Source organism: Amblyomma americanum, chromosome 1 (genome assembly GCF_052857255.1).
Source record: "Amblyomma americanum isolate KBUSLIRL-KWMA chromosome 1, ASM5285725v1, whole genome shotgun sequence".
NCBI classification, from domain to species: domain Eukaryota; kingdom Metazoa; phylum Arthropoda; class Arachnida; order Ixodida; family Ixodidae; genus Amblyomma; species Amblyomma americanum.
In genome coordinates this window covers 157,433,659-157,451,440 of record NC_135497.1, presented here as the reverse complement: position 1 = coordinate 157,451,440, position 17,782 = coordinate 157,433,659, and the positions used below count along the sequence as shown (strand labels likewise).

The 17,782-nt window shown below is 47.9% G+C and overlaps 2 protein-coding genes across 2 annotated transcripts in view; one reads left to right on the top strand and one right to left on the bottom strand.

Annotated features, from left to right (window-relative positions):
* LOC144136587 (uncharacterized) overlaps nucleotides 1-17,782 on the top strand; it is a 148,177-nt gene that overhangs the window by 80,754 nt on the left and 49,641 nt on the right. The window lies entirely within an intron of this gene.
* LOC144136582 (uncharacterized) lies at nucleotides 6,106-7,842 on the bottom strand. The gene is made up of 2 exons (XM_077669038.1): nucleotides 7,723-7,842; nucleotides 6,106-7,046 (listed from the first exon to the last, which is right to left on the bottom strand). The coding sequence occupies exons 1-2, from the start codon at nucleotides 7,732-7,734 to the stop codon at nucleotides 6,303-6,305; spliced, it is 756 nt and encodes a 251-aa protein (XP_077525164.1). The 5' UTR covers nucleotides 7,735-7,842; the 3' UTR covers nucleotides 6,106-6,302.

The following is a 17,782-nucleotide window of genomic DNA, read 5'->3' as shown; positions in this document are numbered from 1 at the left end:
GATATGGGCCTCTTCCATGCGCTGCAGCTCCTCTCGCAGTGGTTCTCGCAGTGCCAAGGGGACGCGTCGCGCCGGCTGTATCACTGGTATGGCGTCTTCGCGCAGGACCATCCGGTATGGGCGGGCTACACAGCCGGTACCTTGAAAAAGCGGCGAGAATTCTTGCAATATTTTGTCAGACTCTGCTGTATCCACTGCGTTGACTGAACGAACTACGAGTCCCTGCGCCTCCGTTGCATGTAGTCCAAGTATCGCCTGTTTGCTTTTCTTCACTATGAAGAAGGTGAAGGTGCCGGACTTGTCGTTAATGACCACTGGTAGGGTCGCCACGCCGAAGTGCTTAATTACGTCACCACTGTAAGACCGAAGAACGGAGCTGCTTGGAGTCAGGCATGGCGTAGCTTTGAACTTGCGAAAGACTGAATAAGGCAGCAAGTTTGCCTGGGACCCAGTGTCTACTTTAAAAACAACATTCTGGTTCGACACCTTGGCTTCAACTGTCCAGTCAGCGGTCCTATCGACTGTGCATACCCTTACATTGAGGATGTCGAAGTTGTCCTCGTCGTGAACGACTGCACTGACTGCAGGCTCTTTCTGGCAGCAGGCCGCGAAATGATTGGCCCCTTTGCACGCAAAACATCTCTTCCCGAACGCCGGACACTTGTTCCGCTCGTGCAATCGGTTGCATCGGCTGCATCTGAATCGTTCACGCCGTTTTACCGACGCCACTTGCCTTTCCATTTGGCCCCAGGTCTCATTTTGGTGAGCCGACACTTCGGCAGCTTTGCAGCTCTGTTCTGCTTTAAAGCAGCGTTAGGTTTCCAACTTTGAGCAGTTTCTCCCGTAGCTTCGGATTATTTGTGCCGAACACAATCTGGTCACGGATCATTCCGTCGCTCAGTGTTGAGAAGTTGCAACTCTGGGCTAGCTTTCGCAGGTCGCGTAGAAATTGTTCAAAAGGTTCGCCTTCCGCTTGAATCCTTGAGCGAAACACGTACCTCTCGTAGACCTCATTCTGCTGCTCCTGACAGTACGCTTCAAACTTGCTCACAACCGTTGCATAGTCATTCTTGCTTTCTTCCGCCGAAAAAGTGAAGTTATTAAATACCTCAAGAGCGTCATCGCCGGCAACACTTAGCAGCAGCGCAGTCTTAGCAGCTTCCGTCCTTGGCTCCTTGGTCGATGCTGATGCTTCCAAAAAGAGGTCGAACTTCTGCTTAAACAACGCCCACTTCTTCGCGATGTTCCCGGTCAGAAGTAGCTGGTCGGGCGGCTTGAGTAGCTCCATTTTTCCTGGCTTGTAGGCGACGCCTTCGCGTTTCTTGTTCAAGCCACTGCTTGAGAGGCAGACAGTGATCCCACTTCTGACACCATGTAACGACCAAGTCATGCAAGAACAGAATGAACCTTTATTGATAGCAGCTGCTCGGTTTTATAGGGCAGGTCGATGTAGGCACGTGTTCGCGTCAACGGCAGCGGTCGGTTCGGGATGGGCTGGCACGCACAGCGCATGCGTATCATGTACGATACAAAAATAGTTCTACTCAGTATTTGGAAAACGAAAAAAAAACTTTTTTTTGTACCGAAAAGTGGGGACTTTAAACAATGCTATTCGATTATAAACTCAATGTTAAAAAAACCCGCAGTAGTGCGCGGTAGTGCTAATCGGTTAGTGACCATACATGCGGAATAGGTCATTCTCTACTCTACATTCATAGACCGCGGGGAGTCCTCATACCCCTCCTGGCTCAGTGGTGCAGTTGTTAAGCCACGTGCCACTGCCCCCCGCAAGTGGCTATTTCAAACACAGCCACTGGCGGAGCTTTTGAGGCCCAGGTTGCTTTTCCCGAGCAACCTTTCCCGACCAATAATCAACTTAACTGCTGCCTGTCACGGTGGGCACATTTCTCACAATCCGATGGGCAGCGTGTGATGAAGTAACAAGGTCACGTTACCTAGGTGGCTCACCTTACCTTAGGTGGGCCACCTGGGTTGGTTTTCAGGGGATTTTTCAGTCACGCCGCCGCCGGCGACGACGACACTAGGTTTTCCGGAGTGCATTATTTTCCGGCATCTATGCTCAGTCTATGTAGACTACTGTTTAGTTCATATTTTAATGCGATAGCACCAGGAGGGCCGTGAAGGCGAAAAATGTCCGGTGGCGTCTGTGTGAAGCCTCTACCCGCCAGGTGGTGTTTAGGGGGATTTGCCTCTCTCCACCTGCCACCTCTCGACAGTTTCCATCATCTTCCCCTCTTCACTTGCAGGACAGTGGAGGGAGATGTCGGACGAGGAATGACTCAGCAAAAACGAAAATGGCTCGAAAGAAAATAACTCGGACAACAGTACGCCTATGTGCAAAACATACAGCCTTCCAAATAACTATGTCTGCAAAAATGATGCTTAAGGAGCTGTCCCTTCTCATATGGCTCGAGACCTGAGTCTCACCCCGGGGGGAGCTTTATTTAAAAAAAAAATGACCTGTCAGTGCAATGCGAACAGCTTAAACGCTGCGCCGGTAGCGGTATATGAACTCGCCGCTATCGAACAAGGTGACTCATTTTGCGCAGTCGGAATTGGAATACAATCGGAACTGGAGTAGGTGGGCGAGTGAAAAACAATGGAGGCATAATTGGAATAGAGTGATAAGTGGAGCAGAATCAGAAATGAAATAGATTGGCGAGTGAAAGAAAAATGCTATCGTATTTCCCCCGCATCAATCCAATTGATCACCCCTAATTTTTTAGAGCGCAGCTATAGGCGCCCGTTCGTGAGTTGAACCGCGTCGCCGTTGAAGGCGTAACCGAGCGCGAGGGGAGCAAGGGCAGAAGTGCGAGGTGAGCGCACTCCTCTCCAGACAGGCCCTGCGGAGCGAACGAAAGTACCACCTCTCGGTCATAGATGGGGTCAGAGTGGTGAGCGCCGTAAAACGGCTCGCCGTCTTTCATCACCACTGCATGAGCGGTGGTCGGACGGCTAGGGGAGGGGAGGTTTTCTCCGGCAGCACGCGCCCACGCGCTGCCACCTCGCAGTCGGGCCATACTCCGCAATGTGAGCGGGCGGTGCTGTGAAACGTGCTGCGCGATAAACCCGTTGTCGTCATTGGTGGCGGCGGCGGTGGCATGAGCAAAAAATCCCCATAGAAGCAACCCAGGTAGCACTTAGGCCACCTAGGTGACCACCTTGTGACTTCAACACTACCTTCCCACCGGGTTGGGAGCAAATTGCCCACCGTGGCAGGTAGCAGTTAAGTTAATGATTGGTCATGAGAAATTGCTCGGGAAGAGCAACCTGGCTATCACAATTCCCACCGGTGGCAGCGCCTGCTATCGCATCGCTTAATCGATGCACCACTGCGCCAAGAGTGGTATGAGGGCCCCCGTGATCTATTAATGCAAAATAGAGTGTGACCAATTCTGTAAATATGGGCTAATCTAATGACGCTATCGTGTCGTACATTTACGCCGGAGCTTAACTGTCCACTCCAGTTTTTTTCTTCTTTCTGCTACCGATTTTTTTCGCTCGGGTATATATCAAGCGGCAAAATGGTCGACTACAGGCGCGTAGTCAGTCAGTAATTTTATTCCGGAGGGGACGAGGGTAATTTCTTGTTTCGAGCGAGGTGAACGAGACCCCCCTCCGTTACGTGCCTGGCTGGACGACGACATCACGGCGATAAACCTTATTTGTATACAAGTTGAAAGTTGCGCACGTCATGTAGTGAACCTACTGTCTTATTTCGAGAGCCAAGAGACCGCATATGAGTGCCATTTCGAGAGTGCATATGAGTGCCATGTATGGGTAACACCCCCAAGCCCGGCAGAAAATCCCCAGCCATTTCATGCATTGTAGATCCCAAATATTGCGGGAATATTGTGTGTAACGGCTGATTAAATAACTCGTTGCGGACAAATTTCTTGACTGCTGCATAAGCAGCTTTGCTATGGTGTCGTCCTTCAAAAGAAGAAAAAAAATGTTTAAGAAGGCTTTGAAACGAAGGCAAAAAAAATGTGGAAGTTAATCGAGGTTTTAGGAAGCTTTCGTAGTTTTAACAGCTGCCTATGTTATAAAAACTATTATGCATGGGGAACTTCAAAATAGGAGCAAAAAGGTGCGGAAAAATTTATTATTATTGTAGAAAAATTTATTATTAAAATAACGCTGTGGCAGGAAAAGGGTGTTATCGAATTTAGCGCCCGAGGTTCTCGCACTGACACAGGCGACGTCTCGCGGAAGTCGCGAGGCTGTGCGATTGATCGTCTCTGCGCTCTACAAGGAAAAGGCGTAGCCGATATTTCAAAATGAAAGACGGCGTGGAATTGTCGCTCCTTCGCGAGGCTCACGCTGAATAGAAGCGGTCAGAAAAAAAAATGATGCGGCTGCGTTCCTCTGCCCTCTGCGGGGGAATATGAAGCAGTACTATTTATAGTGCAAACAAACACTAGTCAAAGGCTTTGTGGCAGCGTCGCCAGTTAAAGTGGCTGAGATCGCTTATAAAGTAAAACTTGTTCAGGGACAAAAATTTGTATTACCCCATTTTTGAGGCAAGTGATACTGCGAAAGAAAAGAGGGTTCACCACGCAGTGTGGCACACGTCGCATCTCGTTCATTTGGTTTAACCTGTGCACTCAACGCACTTATTATTGTCACTCCTTGGCGACCCGTAACTGGTCGTTGCTAGGCAAACATGATGAAAAACTCATTATAAATTGTCGCTCACTCAACTCTGAAACTTAATGCGGCGGGGTTATGTACAAAACAAAGATATTTGATTCGCCAGCGCTGCGGCTATTAGCTCATTGGCTATAGTGATTAACCAGCCCAAGGGCACCGGTTGCTCACAAACCAAGGCTGCGAATGAACGTCTTTGTTAACGCGGCCCTTGTTTCTTTTCCTGCAGGGGCCCAGACGAAAGTGCAGCACCTGCACTGCATACGGACACTTGCTTTCTTGTTTATTTCACGTGAATTAGGGTTGGCCGGTATAATGTAAGAATTCCTTTTTACTCGCTTCTATTCCATTTTTCTAATCCACCACGGTGGCTGGCTGGCACCGATTGTTAACGAAAGCGTGGAGGCGTGTCAGCGAATGACGATGGGTGAAAATGGATGGAATCGTAATCGAATTGCTAAACTATGCCGACCGTGGCCTGTTTCTTAATTTTCAGCTGGCATTCATTTATTACACACACAACATAAAATTGTCATAGTATTATCGCGTTAGCGGTTATACTTTTCCGAATAAGACACAGCGTTATACATCCTGTGCGTACTAATCAGTTTAAATAACGTATAGGAATCGTCAAACTTAAAATCAGACCTTGTTATCAACATCAATGACAGTTATTTCGCTTTGCAGGATTAAATATGTGCTGCTTTTTTTGTGAATTATAAGGCGCGCCTTTCATTAGTTTTCCTATTTCAGAAGTTCGCCTCAAAATGCTTGCGGAACGAACTTACTCTAATGCATATCAAACTTCTTCACAGAAAACAATAGCCTTTGAAGATAATTTAATAACTATAAAACTAAAAGTGCTACGGCAATCTTCGGATTTGATGTTTATCGTTAGAGAAGTTAATCAACTTGCCTGACATTGAATCGAAATTTAGAGATGGACTTGTACCATGTTGCTTTTCATGCCTTTGACCGAATTATCCGTGGCTCTGAAGTTTATTATAGCTATATTGCACGCTACGATACGGTCGCACTGTATTTATGTCGGCGCGTCGCAAAAACGGCCCTGTTTGTTGACACAATCGTGTGCGGAGAGGTTGCCTGGATGCAACTTGCAATGAGCCTAGTTCTGATTTCGCGCTGCCTTCTGTAGAATCAGTCATGCCACACACAAGTTCGCGCCTTACCGAAAATCGTAGCGCCTTACGCTGGCCCTAAGGTAGCGAGGGGCTTATAATAAGTGCGGTGTAGACTACAACGTGCTCGAAGGCGCAGGCGGACTGTTGATGCCCGACCAGGCATAATACCTTGCTCATACGGTAAGTCTTGCTTGTGCGGTCACACAGATAAAAACATTTTATTCACAGAAGATAAGGAACATTTCCCGAAGCGGTAAGATGAAGCATTTTTCAAGCACATAAAGTTATAAGATATCAGCTGCCACTTTAACACTTTCTCAGAAAGTTGAATTTCTTTGTACATTGCAACAGCATAAGAACAATTGTGCTATACAAACGTTACTAGTCGGCAGGCATTGTTCGACACCACCGGCGGAAGACTCAGCAACAGTCCGGTCTCGAACGCATCAACTTTGGTCCATTCACTTTCAACTCTGGATACTACACTCATTATGACTTCAGATGCTTGGCTTTGATCACTACTGCATTTCCGGCGCCACCAAGGCCCAACCCTCCAGCACCAAGTCCGAGGCCTCCTCCTCCGAGCCCTGCACCTCCCAGGCCTGCCCCGCCGAGGCCGACACCTCCGAGGCCACCAAGACCCACGCCACCCAGGCCGCCGACGAGAGCTGGACCACCGAAGGCTCCCAGCACGACGGGCGCAGCGGCCACTGCTGGCGTGGCCGCTATGGCCGGCGCTGCGACGGCGTGCGTCACGTGCACCACGGGCCTAATGGCGTGGTGGACAGTGGCGACAGGCTGCTGCACGTAGCTCACCACCGGCTTGGTCACGTACTTGAGGTGGATAACGGGCTGCTTGAGGAAAGACACGGTTGCCACGGGAGTGGCCACAGGCGCTGGAATGGACACAGTACGGCTCACGGCTACTGGAGCGCCAACGGACACTGGACCTGTGGCGACTGCGGGGCCCACTATGCCACCAACACCGCCTAGCCCGCCACCAAGACCTGCGCCGAGCGCTCCTCCAAGACCTCCGCCCAGGCCGCCACCGAGACCTCCTCCAAGGCCGTCACCAAGGCCTCCGCTCCCGAGCCCAGGACCGAGACCAGCACCTCCTCCGTTAAGACCTTGGCCGCCGGGCCCTCCTGCAGCGCCGCCCAAGTCACCAGCGCCGCCGCCGCCCCCGAGGTTTCCAGCGTGGGTGCTAGCGGCCAGCCAGGCCAACAAAATGACCTGCATTGGAACCGATAAGCATGAGATGCAATAAAAAAGTAAAGATTATGCTACGCGGTATACGCGAGGATGAAACGGTTCACGTTGTCTTCACAATGTTTTCGTCCTATATTTCTCTTTTTTTACTGCCTTAGACTTGTACTAAGCGATGTGTCTTCGAATCGTAGTTTTTTTTTTTATTTACATGCACCATGCGGTGCAGACAAACTGTATCTCATGTGTGTCTCAGCTTGAACCATTTCGTGTTACGAAACTGGTGCACTGCGGACTTCAGGACGTAAGTTTGGAGCGAAAAGTTTAGCAGAAAAGCTTTTCTTACTTGCGTAAGCAGCACGCAATTGCCAACACGAAAAACGATTACATTGAAGACTGCTCTTTCTTCTTTAATATTCGGATTTATAATGTAGTGCACGTGTGCGCTGCGCTAACTAGGGCAACGGCTTTATCTGTGCAGGTTAATGGAGAAATGGTGCCCGTTAAAGAGCGTCCTTTAGAATAGGTATACGTATTGAAGGATTAGCCGGCCAGTGACACGAGACAGTACGAAAGGCGGTAAAAACGGCGTCAGCGACCTTTTTTACTGCCTTCGGACACCAACTTCGCTAGTCAGTAGACCCCATGCCTTTTAAAGGAAAGCGTTAGTTGTCCGTACAGCACGTTCGCGTTGTTTGCTTACGAGTGCGCTCATGGCCGATGACCGCTGCTGTATGTCGCCGCAGATGTCGACAGACTCATACTCTCCCGCGCTTCGGCTACATATTTATACCGTCGTCTGGTGAGGAGAAACTCTCTCGCCTGCACGGAGGTCCTGGGCCACATCTGACGACAGTTCTCTCCTTTGGTCTTCCTTTCTCGATGTTTTGTTCTGCTGAACTTCGGCTTCTCTAGGGGAGGAGTTCCGATAGCGTCCGGAGACAAGTGTTTTACGTGTTTTGAATAACAGTCGCCGCATCCCGGGCTAGTTCCTGCAAACTGAAACTCTGTGAGCTGTTGGAAGTCTGGTGTGGCCGGCGCTTGCCCAGCGGCGCTGACGGTGTCGATATCCGATGACTTCGGCGCGGATCCCAGCTTGTATAAAGCTATAAACTCTGCCACACAGAAGAAACAAGAGAGGGCGAATTACAGGAGGATTGGAGAGCGGAGCACGCGGAACGAGGAAGGTACGTTGTCCGCGCGCCTCTCCTAAACGACCCGACTGTTCTCCGCGCGGACGCGATTTCATCGCCGCTCGGGGAAGCGCTAGAAGGTCGCCGCGGGCGCCCAGCGCCGTCTACCTGTGGTGGCAGCGGCGCGACATTCGTTGGGTACAGCACACTTGCCATGTCGTTTCTGTGATTTCAGCCAGGAACCCGGGTCCTCTGGCGGAAGGTGCTCGTGCTGAAACGAGTGCGGCCGTTATAAAAATAAAGCCTCCTGTTTTTCTCGATGGTCTTGAGCAGTGCACCGAGTGGATCTTCTATTTTGTGCCGGCCACGTTGATAACGCTGCGAGGTGGACGCGTCTCCCCGGAATCCACTATGAATATCTGCCGCCTGAGTGTTCGAGAAGGGGCTTTGGATAAAAGAACTACGAGACTAAACAACGGCCAGAAATACGCGAGAACGTGGGAAAATGTGGCCCGACGGAAATAGAGATTGAGCGTCGTGGTATCAAGGTCTGGACGTGTGTGCGGGCTTTCTTTCATTTTTTTTTCTTCTCGCATGCCGCACAGGCGGAAAAGAACCAGGACTACGCTGAGCACTACACGAAGCCTTCGAGCGGTCGTCTTCCTGAGCCGATTGTTTTGATGCTCGACAAATGGGGCTTTCGAAGTTGGCCAGTTGTTTATGCGTACAAGGTCTAGGTGGCCTAGACTTCCAGCTGATTTCTTTGCTGCACTGTTACAAGAGAGGGCACGTGCTGACATAGAAACCAGCGCGCTTGAGTGACCCTCGATTGTGCTGCGACAGTTTGAGTGTATGTCTGAAAGAACGCGCATGAAAAATACGAGGCCTGACTATATGACAATCCATAGCTGTGCTGCCATACATCAGAATTTTTTGCAGCATTTCTCACTCCTGAGTTACAAAGTTTAATACGTTTACACGTAAATAAACCATGGCAAATATAGGTGCTCCTGGCGCACAAGCCTGTATGCACAAGTTTGGCCTTGCCACCACCGCGAATTCCAAAAAAAGAAGAACAAAGGTGGCATAACGTTTCTGTCATAAAATAGGCACATAACAAGTTTCACCAGACAGTGAGGTAATCTCTCCTTGACACCATGACCAAACGAAATTAATATGGATGCATCATTTAAAAAGCTGCATACGTGCCTTAGAATACGGTTTATTTTTAAGTCCCTATTTCGCATTAGATATCCATCCGTATGTAAAGCAAAATCTGAGAAATGGATTATCAAACAGTGCAGTCATAAATAGACTAGCCTCCTTATGTAGCTCAAATGCTATTTTATATCATAGCCTGGAAATAATTAAATTACGCCGCAATCGCATGTGCTAAATTCGATACTCTCCGAGTACAGTTTCTTTGCTTGAGAACTAGAATTAAAGTATGTGGCGTTTTCGAAGGCAACTAAGTGAAGTGCAGTAATGAATAATTTTTTTTTGTAGCTGTAAGGCGTAATCAGGCATAGATATGACCATACAACTTTAGTTTACAGCGACAGCTGTTACTGGCCCCTTCCCTGGGTTTAGCGTCAATGTAGTAGTAGTAGTAGTAGTAGTAGTAGTAGTAGTAGTAGTAGTAGTAGTAGTAGTAGTAGTAGTAGTAGTAGTTGTAGTAGTAGTAGTAGTAGTAGCAGCCGCAGCAGCAGTAGCAATAGTAGTAGTAGTCGGCGTTAGTGGACACTGGAAACCCCAAGGAAGGAGGATTGCCCGGGTTGCGCTGACGTCACTGGAAAGCGCCAAGGCAACGCATCCCGCTGCATGGTCCGAACCGCGTGACGTCGAGTGTGACAATGTTGTTCTTCTCCCTCGTAACTCCTATGTGCCTTGACGGCCTCCCGAAATACACGCAAATGACTTCGCGTTTCAAAATCAGGCACTGGTCCAACACCTCGGACGCATATCGTTCCACTTCTCAGATCTTAAAGCTCCCTCCATGACTACCAAGGACTGGGATACAAGTGAATCGTGAAGAGCGAGTACATCTGAAAAATAAGAAGAGTGGTCGATTATTGTGCATATAGGCATATCGCTCACAAATCCTTTTGCCTCTATATGTCGCGTAATGAAAATTGGAGGAGACACTTAAGCTCCACCTTAAGGTGTGACGTGATAGCGTAAGGAGTGAATTCACATATATGCAGAAGGTCATTCTGTACTCTACATTCATAATATCATTGGGAGTCCTCATCCCCCTCCTGGCGCAGTGGTGCAGCGGTTAAGCGGTGCGCCACTACCCTGCGACGGCAAGTGCTCCCAGCGGTGGGCCTTGTGCGGCCCAGTTTGCTCTACCGGGCGGCCAATCATTAATTTTGGGCAGTTTGCTCACTATCCGGTAGGCAGGTTGCGATGACGACGCAAAGTCACGTGACCTTACTGGGCCACCTGCCTCCTAGGTTCCTCTCTGGAGACTGCCTGCAGAGTCCTGCCCGCGATTTTTCGCTCACAATGCCGACCTTGACAACGCCGACGCCGGATTTTCTGTAAAACGGGACATTTATCGCTATCGCGTCAAAATACCTCAGCAGCCGTCTCTGAGTCTCGTGTTACACAGTAGTAACCATCCTATCAGATTTTTTTTCCCTAGAGAGCACCCAGATGTTGCACAATTTCACGAGCACTGACTCAGCACACTGACACAGGGGAGCCCGTACCTCGCTAAGCAGGCGCCTTACCTGCATTTCACAATAACGGTATGTTCTGCCTGCAAAAGCTCTGTCGCACGAAACAGGAAGCAATATATATATAAAGGTATGGTATGGTATGGTACGGTACGCGTCGGTAAGGTATGTTATGGTATATAAACGCTTTACCTGCTTACAACTTCATTGAGCGCAATTCTATTTCACGCTTTACCACGCATGCGCAGTAAGCTCCTTCTATAGAATCTTCCAATGGGAACGCTGCTACCACAGCACAGTGGAAATATGGCTGCTCCCAGAAGGCCACATTTAAAGAGGTGTATACGTTGCCTTTAACGTGCCGAAGCTGCACGTGGGCAGACAGTCACCGTATTTCAGTTGTCTGGTATATTTTCGGTCTCCTGGGGTTATTTAACGTGCACTGGGATCGCGCAGCATACGAGCGCGTTACGCTCTCTTCCAAATGCCGCCACAGCGACTGGAATTTTGTCTCTAAACTTCGTGCTCAACAACGAGCGCCTTAGCCGTCTGGCCACCGCGGCGAGTGCTGACATGCGATAAGTTTATTAGCGGTAAAATGTATAACATGGCTGGGGTTTTGATACTTTTAGTGATGTAATATGACCGTGCTACTCAGCATAAGCAAACATCAGCCCCTCTTATGTTAGTAAAGCTTATCAAGTGTGTGTTTCGAATTTGTACTCAAAATGTAGTCCAATTTTCAGTTAATAGCTATAGCGCCGGAAGAATAAAAATTGTTTTTGTGGTGAACTCATGAGTGCCAAATGTGCCTTGGGATTACGTGTGGCCCAATTTTCTCGCCCTCAGTGCTAAAGATAGCATCGTGATTGTAATTTGTGAACAGAAATGCTATCAGTTCCGGTGAAGACGCTGATCCTGGAATCCCGATTTCCTTATGATAACACTGGAATTAGCAGTGGAAAACGATATTTCACCTCCTGTGTTAATCCTCACATTGGAAAACTGGCAACGCTTCCTTACTGTTATCAGTGTGCTACCGGAAGTTGCCCTTCGTGGAAAAGTCAGAGGAGAAGGGGTGGGAGCGATGAATATTTCAGTGTATGTACTAGGTAGACCTATATTACCAGCGAAAAAAATGCATTGCCTGCGAAGGGCAAGGAAGGAAAATGGAGCCGCAAGTAACCAGAGGACGGCCGACCTCTCTTCTAACAAGAACAATTGAAACAAAGATGCCGAATGCTATTTCCATCCAGAACATGTACGTCTTCGTCGGTAGTGTGAAAGCATGAACATATCCTTGCTACCAGCACTAGTTTGTCTAGTTTAGTCTGTCTTGTTAAATAAAAACGGCAAAATGCATTAAAAAAAAAAAACGAAAATCAAGCGAGGCTGCTTCACCACCGTCACCTATCCTTTTCTGCGCACGTTGCCCACACTAGAATATTTGTATTCGTAATCAGGTGACATGTATTAATTAAAGAAGACAACAGTCACCGAAACCAAGAAAACATAGGGGAGTGTTTCTATGCTTTTTATGTTATTTTTAAACTTTTTAAAATATTTGTTAGGCCGCAACATGGAGAGAAAAATGGAGCACGTAGCAAGAATACAAGAAACTTTGCTGCAAGTGCAAAGGATATGCACCCTGGTTTTATATGACAATGATCATAGGTAGGAACAATAATGAGATCACGAGAGAGATTGTGGAAACAAAATCCATCAAATAAGACAGAGACAGGTTCGTCAGCGCAGCTTCTATATCGCTCCTTGTTAACGAACTTGGTTTCCGTCAGGCGACATGTTCACGCGCATATAGGTATTAGATTTGCAGAATGGATCCTTCAGTTTTACCTTTGTTTTTAAGATGTAATATTGCAGGGTTTTAGCAACGGAAGCCTCTGTAGATCTTAACTCTGCTCAGTCACTTTGTTTACTTTCGTGTTTTAGTTTTTGCACGTCGACAGTGTACATATAATCTCGTTTTAGATTGCACGTGCCATTTGAAGTTTGACTTCGACTGTATCAGGTGACCTTCTAGCTTCTTATATATGTTTTCACTTTCCGAATAAAGTGCAATTGCAAGACGGCGCTGTGTCTGCCTACCTTACTGTCAGTCCTTACCTTTGTGCGCAGCCAGAACCAGCAAAAATTGAACACAAACTAGCGCAACAAAAGACAATTCTCAAATGAGGGGCACCTTGCGGGGCCCCACAGGTGAGTATGCGTGCGCTTTAAGAAAGCGCGCGCGAGGACGCAGCAGTTTCGCTTGAAAACTTAGCTCATTGATACAGAACGTTGCTCCATACCGAAGCCATAGAATTCAAACCGGTCAAGGCGAGCGCGTTCTTACGATATACGGTGATCGCCCGCATACCCCATAGGTATAGTACACAACACTCGCGCCTTCCGGCTAAGTACGTATACTTCCAAGCTAAATGAGCTCCGCTGTACGGCGTGTTATATCGTTCGATCTCACCGACTAACAGGCCCAAAGTAAAGGACGTCCACGAATTTAATTTCAATGTCATGAATTTTCTTAGCAGCAGCTGCAGCCTTCAGGCTGTGTCCAAGCCCACAAATGAGAAGTAATTATAAAACAAAGGGGAGGGGGGGGGGAATAGGCTGGAATCAAGCTCTAGCCTCTGATCACAACACAATAACAGATAGCAGCTTAAAAAAGGCACGCACCGACGGTCTGTTGTTTCCATAATCAAGATACGCAGTTGCATGATGTGATTTCATTATTGCAATGCCTCTGCGGGCAAGGATGTTGAGACGGACAGAAACGCATCGGTTCGCTCATACCAACTAACCACGATTCGTTTCCGACTGGCCTTTTGCAGCGCACGGTAGACACTCCCGAGGGCTCAATAAAGAGCAAAGAGTGCAGGGCAGAAATTATGAACAGTTTATTTGTACGCTTTCTACAACGAACTAATTGTCGGAAATGTTTGCAAGTAACGTCTACCGCTCCAACACGATCGGGGTATCTTCTAGACAGAGCGAAAGTAAAATGTAAAAAACATGGCTTTTTCCAAGCACGCTTCATGTTTCTGCTCGCCAGGTATATTTTCGCAACGTGTAGGGAAGTTGATGCAGCGCTCAGAAACTGCTAAGTCGAACCAACGCACTCAAAAGTTTCCTTTTTTGCCATGATATTGTCGTAATTTGCACAGTCTGAAAAAGTGCACGGAAGAGCTTCCGTGCGAAATATTGTGGGGGAATTTTATGCTACTATTAGTGAATACGGTGAATGTTGTTACAACGCGTGTGGCATTCGACGCCGAGGGCCATGCCACGCGTGTGGCAACGCAAAGGATATATCTGCGAATGAACTTCTAATGAACTGCATATTTGAAGAAAGTACAGGCTTGACCCAGTTTGGTCGACGTAGATTATATTCTTTTCGCGAAACGTAAAAGATTGATTTCTGTCCTCCTCCTCGTCAACGCTCATTGCGCTGAGCAGTAGTGCTGGTCCGGCGCGACGCAAAATATTTGTTGTTATTGCCCGACATAAGATAAAGACGGGAAATAAAAATAAAAATTAGTCGCTTGTAGGGCCGCCGCGGTGGCTCAGTGGTTATGGCGCTCGACTGCTGACCTGAAAGACGCGGGTTGGATCCCGGCCGCGGCGGCCTAATTTCGATTGAGGCAAAATTCTAGTGGCCTGTGAACTGTGCGATGTCAGCGTGCGTTAATGAACCCCAGGTGGTCAAGATTTCCAGAGCCCTTCACTACGGCCTCCCTCATAGCCTGAGTCGCTTTGGGACGTTAAACCTCCTTAAACAATAAACCGTTTCGAGCATATATCCTTGAAGGCGTCACGTTATCACATGTTATCACATTACCAACGCATAATGAAAGTAGGTATTCACGTGAGTGTGTTTTTATAGACATTCATGAGATCAAAAGCTGACTCCCATCCAGCACTTCTTTTTGTTGTTTTCAGGCATCTTTCATAAAGGTCCCAGCCAACGTCGTATAACTTGTACCGTATCCAGCTGTCGCTGGCTGCTACTTATTGCCAATATTTCCGTTTGTACTTTTTACGCAAGTTATACTGGCTCACCATTTTCGGTAAAATGATAAAACATTTAATCGAGTTCTCCTCACATTGTGCAGATGATTATTTCTGTTGCACTTAACCTCAAAATCGCAGAATATAGCAGAGCCGCAGCATCTTTTCACGTTATATTCGCACGCGCATCTAAGGCACCTAAGCCAGGCTGCTACCGCTGCACTGATTCTCATTCGTGTTAGGCTCACAGTCATGATCGCAGATACTAAACGTGCTCATACCCGAAATAGCTAGCTCATGGACAAATAGGTGTATTTTTACTATGGAGCTTCTGTTTCACAGTTCACGTGAATTATACAGTCAGTCATACTCCAGATTCAATTCAAGCGGCGTATCCTTACACGTTACTTAGTTCTTCGAAAGCGCTAGTGATTTCAAAGTGCCAGAGGGTGCGCTAACGTCGGAAAGCAGTCCAATCGACTCGGGTAGCGCTCTCAGAAGCTTCACCACCCACCACTGTCAATCGCACCTCAGTCATCACATTTTGAAGATGCCACTGCATTGCAGAAGCCAAGGTAACCAAGCTGACAAGATGGCGTGTAATCAGCGTCCTTGGCTCCAGTGCATGCACAAATAGCGTCTTCGTGGTCCTGCCGGCAGCGGCAAGTTCGAGAACTACCCCGGCTTTCGTTTGCAGTCGAATTCATTACACCGAGCTATGAAAATGCACTTGTCTCCTTGATATTGATTAACTGAGATTTTATACAGACCAACATAGTCCGAGAAGGCAGGAAAAAAGCAAACAGTTTTTTCCTGAGGGTGTCCCGCCACCCGTATATGATTCAGCAAGCTGACATAATGGCGCACTTGCGAATACAACGCGTACACTCTGCACAAAAATAAGCAATGATACACGAGCCAGGAAAGCAGACAGCGCCACAGTATACTTAGGCATCACTGCTAGATAAGAAAAGGAAGAAGTCGAGACAATAACACCACATAAAACAAGCAAGAATGCAAGGTATATTTCTGCAGGACAAAATGCACAAAGTGTTTCTGTGGGAGATGGAGACAAGTGGTACTTCTTACTGAAATTCTTATAGGTAATTCGTATAGCATCGCAGCCCTGCGCAACAGTTAGGAAAAGTTTTAACATTTTTCTCGCAATAATTAAAACGGCCATGTTTGATGCTTGTGACTTCGCCGATACTTCTGGCGCCAACGAACGGAACATGCGGAAGCAGCACTGCTGCGCTGCTCTAAGCTCTTGAATCTCTAAGCTCAAAGCCTCCCTAGAAGAATTCTGGTAGCCAATGCCATTACAAAATACGAGTTAAGACATGATATCTACGGATTTGCCGCCGTGGTATTCGACGTAATAGACTAATTCCTTGAGCACACCATTCGTATACACCCAAACAACAGCGTTCCGTAAGAGTACAACATCCTCCCAGACTAGTTAATAAGTTGGTTCTTTCTGTAGGCGAAATTCTTTGCTTTATTCTCTTAGAGAACAGAGATCGTATCCACAAAAATATAGTGCGTAAGGCCACCTTATGACTTGCCCCTAGCGCGACCTTCACCATCATTTTTCAGTCGCAGAGAGCTTGCACGCGGGCGCAGCCGAAGCACTAACCATTGGCAAATACGAGCGGTTTTGTGATAAATGGCCAGGTGCGCGAAAGTGTTTCTAAGCTTCGTGATTGGAATACAGCCGCGCACTATGCTGTCCCGATAGCCGACGACACGATAGCCGGGACACCAAGCAATCACGAAAAGATCGTTTGTCCCCTAGGCTAAACGCCTATCGAGCCCCACCAAAGCGGCTTTCTCTTCCTCACGTCCTACCTGTGCGTATTCTTTTCACATAGGCGAACTGGGCCGCTTCACCACCGTGTCCTCGCGCCATACTCTATAGTCCCCACCTGCACGAAAAATATCCCATGTGCGAGGCACGACAGCGGCCGCTAGGCTTTCCCAGGCTCCTGTGCTGTCCTCCAGGACGCCCTCGTCTCTCAGTCTTCACAATCATGCCACGGCGGTCTCATAGTTTTTCACTCACTCGCATAACAGCCAAAACCGCTAGCTGGGCCTGTTGGCGCGTTTAACAAAAGATACGCGTACACATTCCCGGGTATTTTCTCAAGAGGAGAGCCGGCGCTGAGCCTAATAATTCGCTGTTTCTCTGTTTGCTGTTCTCGTCATTTTGGCGCAACTACGAAAGTTGCCATACTTAGATTGGTTGCTTAAACAATTAACTCCTTCCTGTGTTAGCATACAAGAGGTGTATACAGCTCTCGTAAAAGAAATCAAAAAGTGCGTGGCGAAGGATGGCTGCAGGACAGGCATATTGTAGCCGTGACGTTATCGACGAATCAACACTCACAGGCCGCGCTGGGCGGGTGGTGGTCTAGTTGGTGACAGCGGCCAACGCTACGGCAAAAAAAAAGGAAAGGAGAATGCATGGACATGTTTTTTTGCTCATCAGTAAGTGGACGCCCATCGCTGCTGTTTGTGTCATTTTCTGGCAAGGATGGAACCATAGCTAACCCCCGAAGTTTGCATTGAAATGAGTAGCCTTCGACAGCCGGTGACCAGTTTTAATGCTTCAGCATTAGAAGGGTCTGTGCAAGCTAAAATAGCGACCGCTGTCTGTCAGTAGCCAGTGGAAAGCAGGTTTCCCACAACCCCGTGGCCAGGTTGCCACCTCCCACCATGACAGGTAGCAGTATGGCACCTCGGATATAACGAGCTTTAGTGTGTTAACCTCGGATATACTGAACCTCAGATATGTCACCTCGGATTAACGAACTTTAATGTGTCAAAATCAGATAAAACAAGTCTGGCTGGTATTGCATTTAAATGATCCACAAAGTATGGCTTAAGGATATTTCATCACCGCAGCGTCGGCTGTTGTTACGAAACC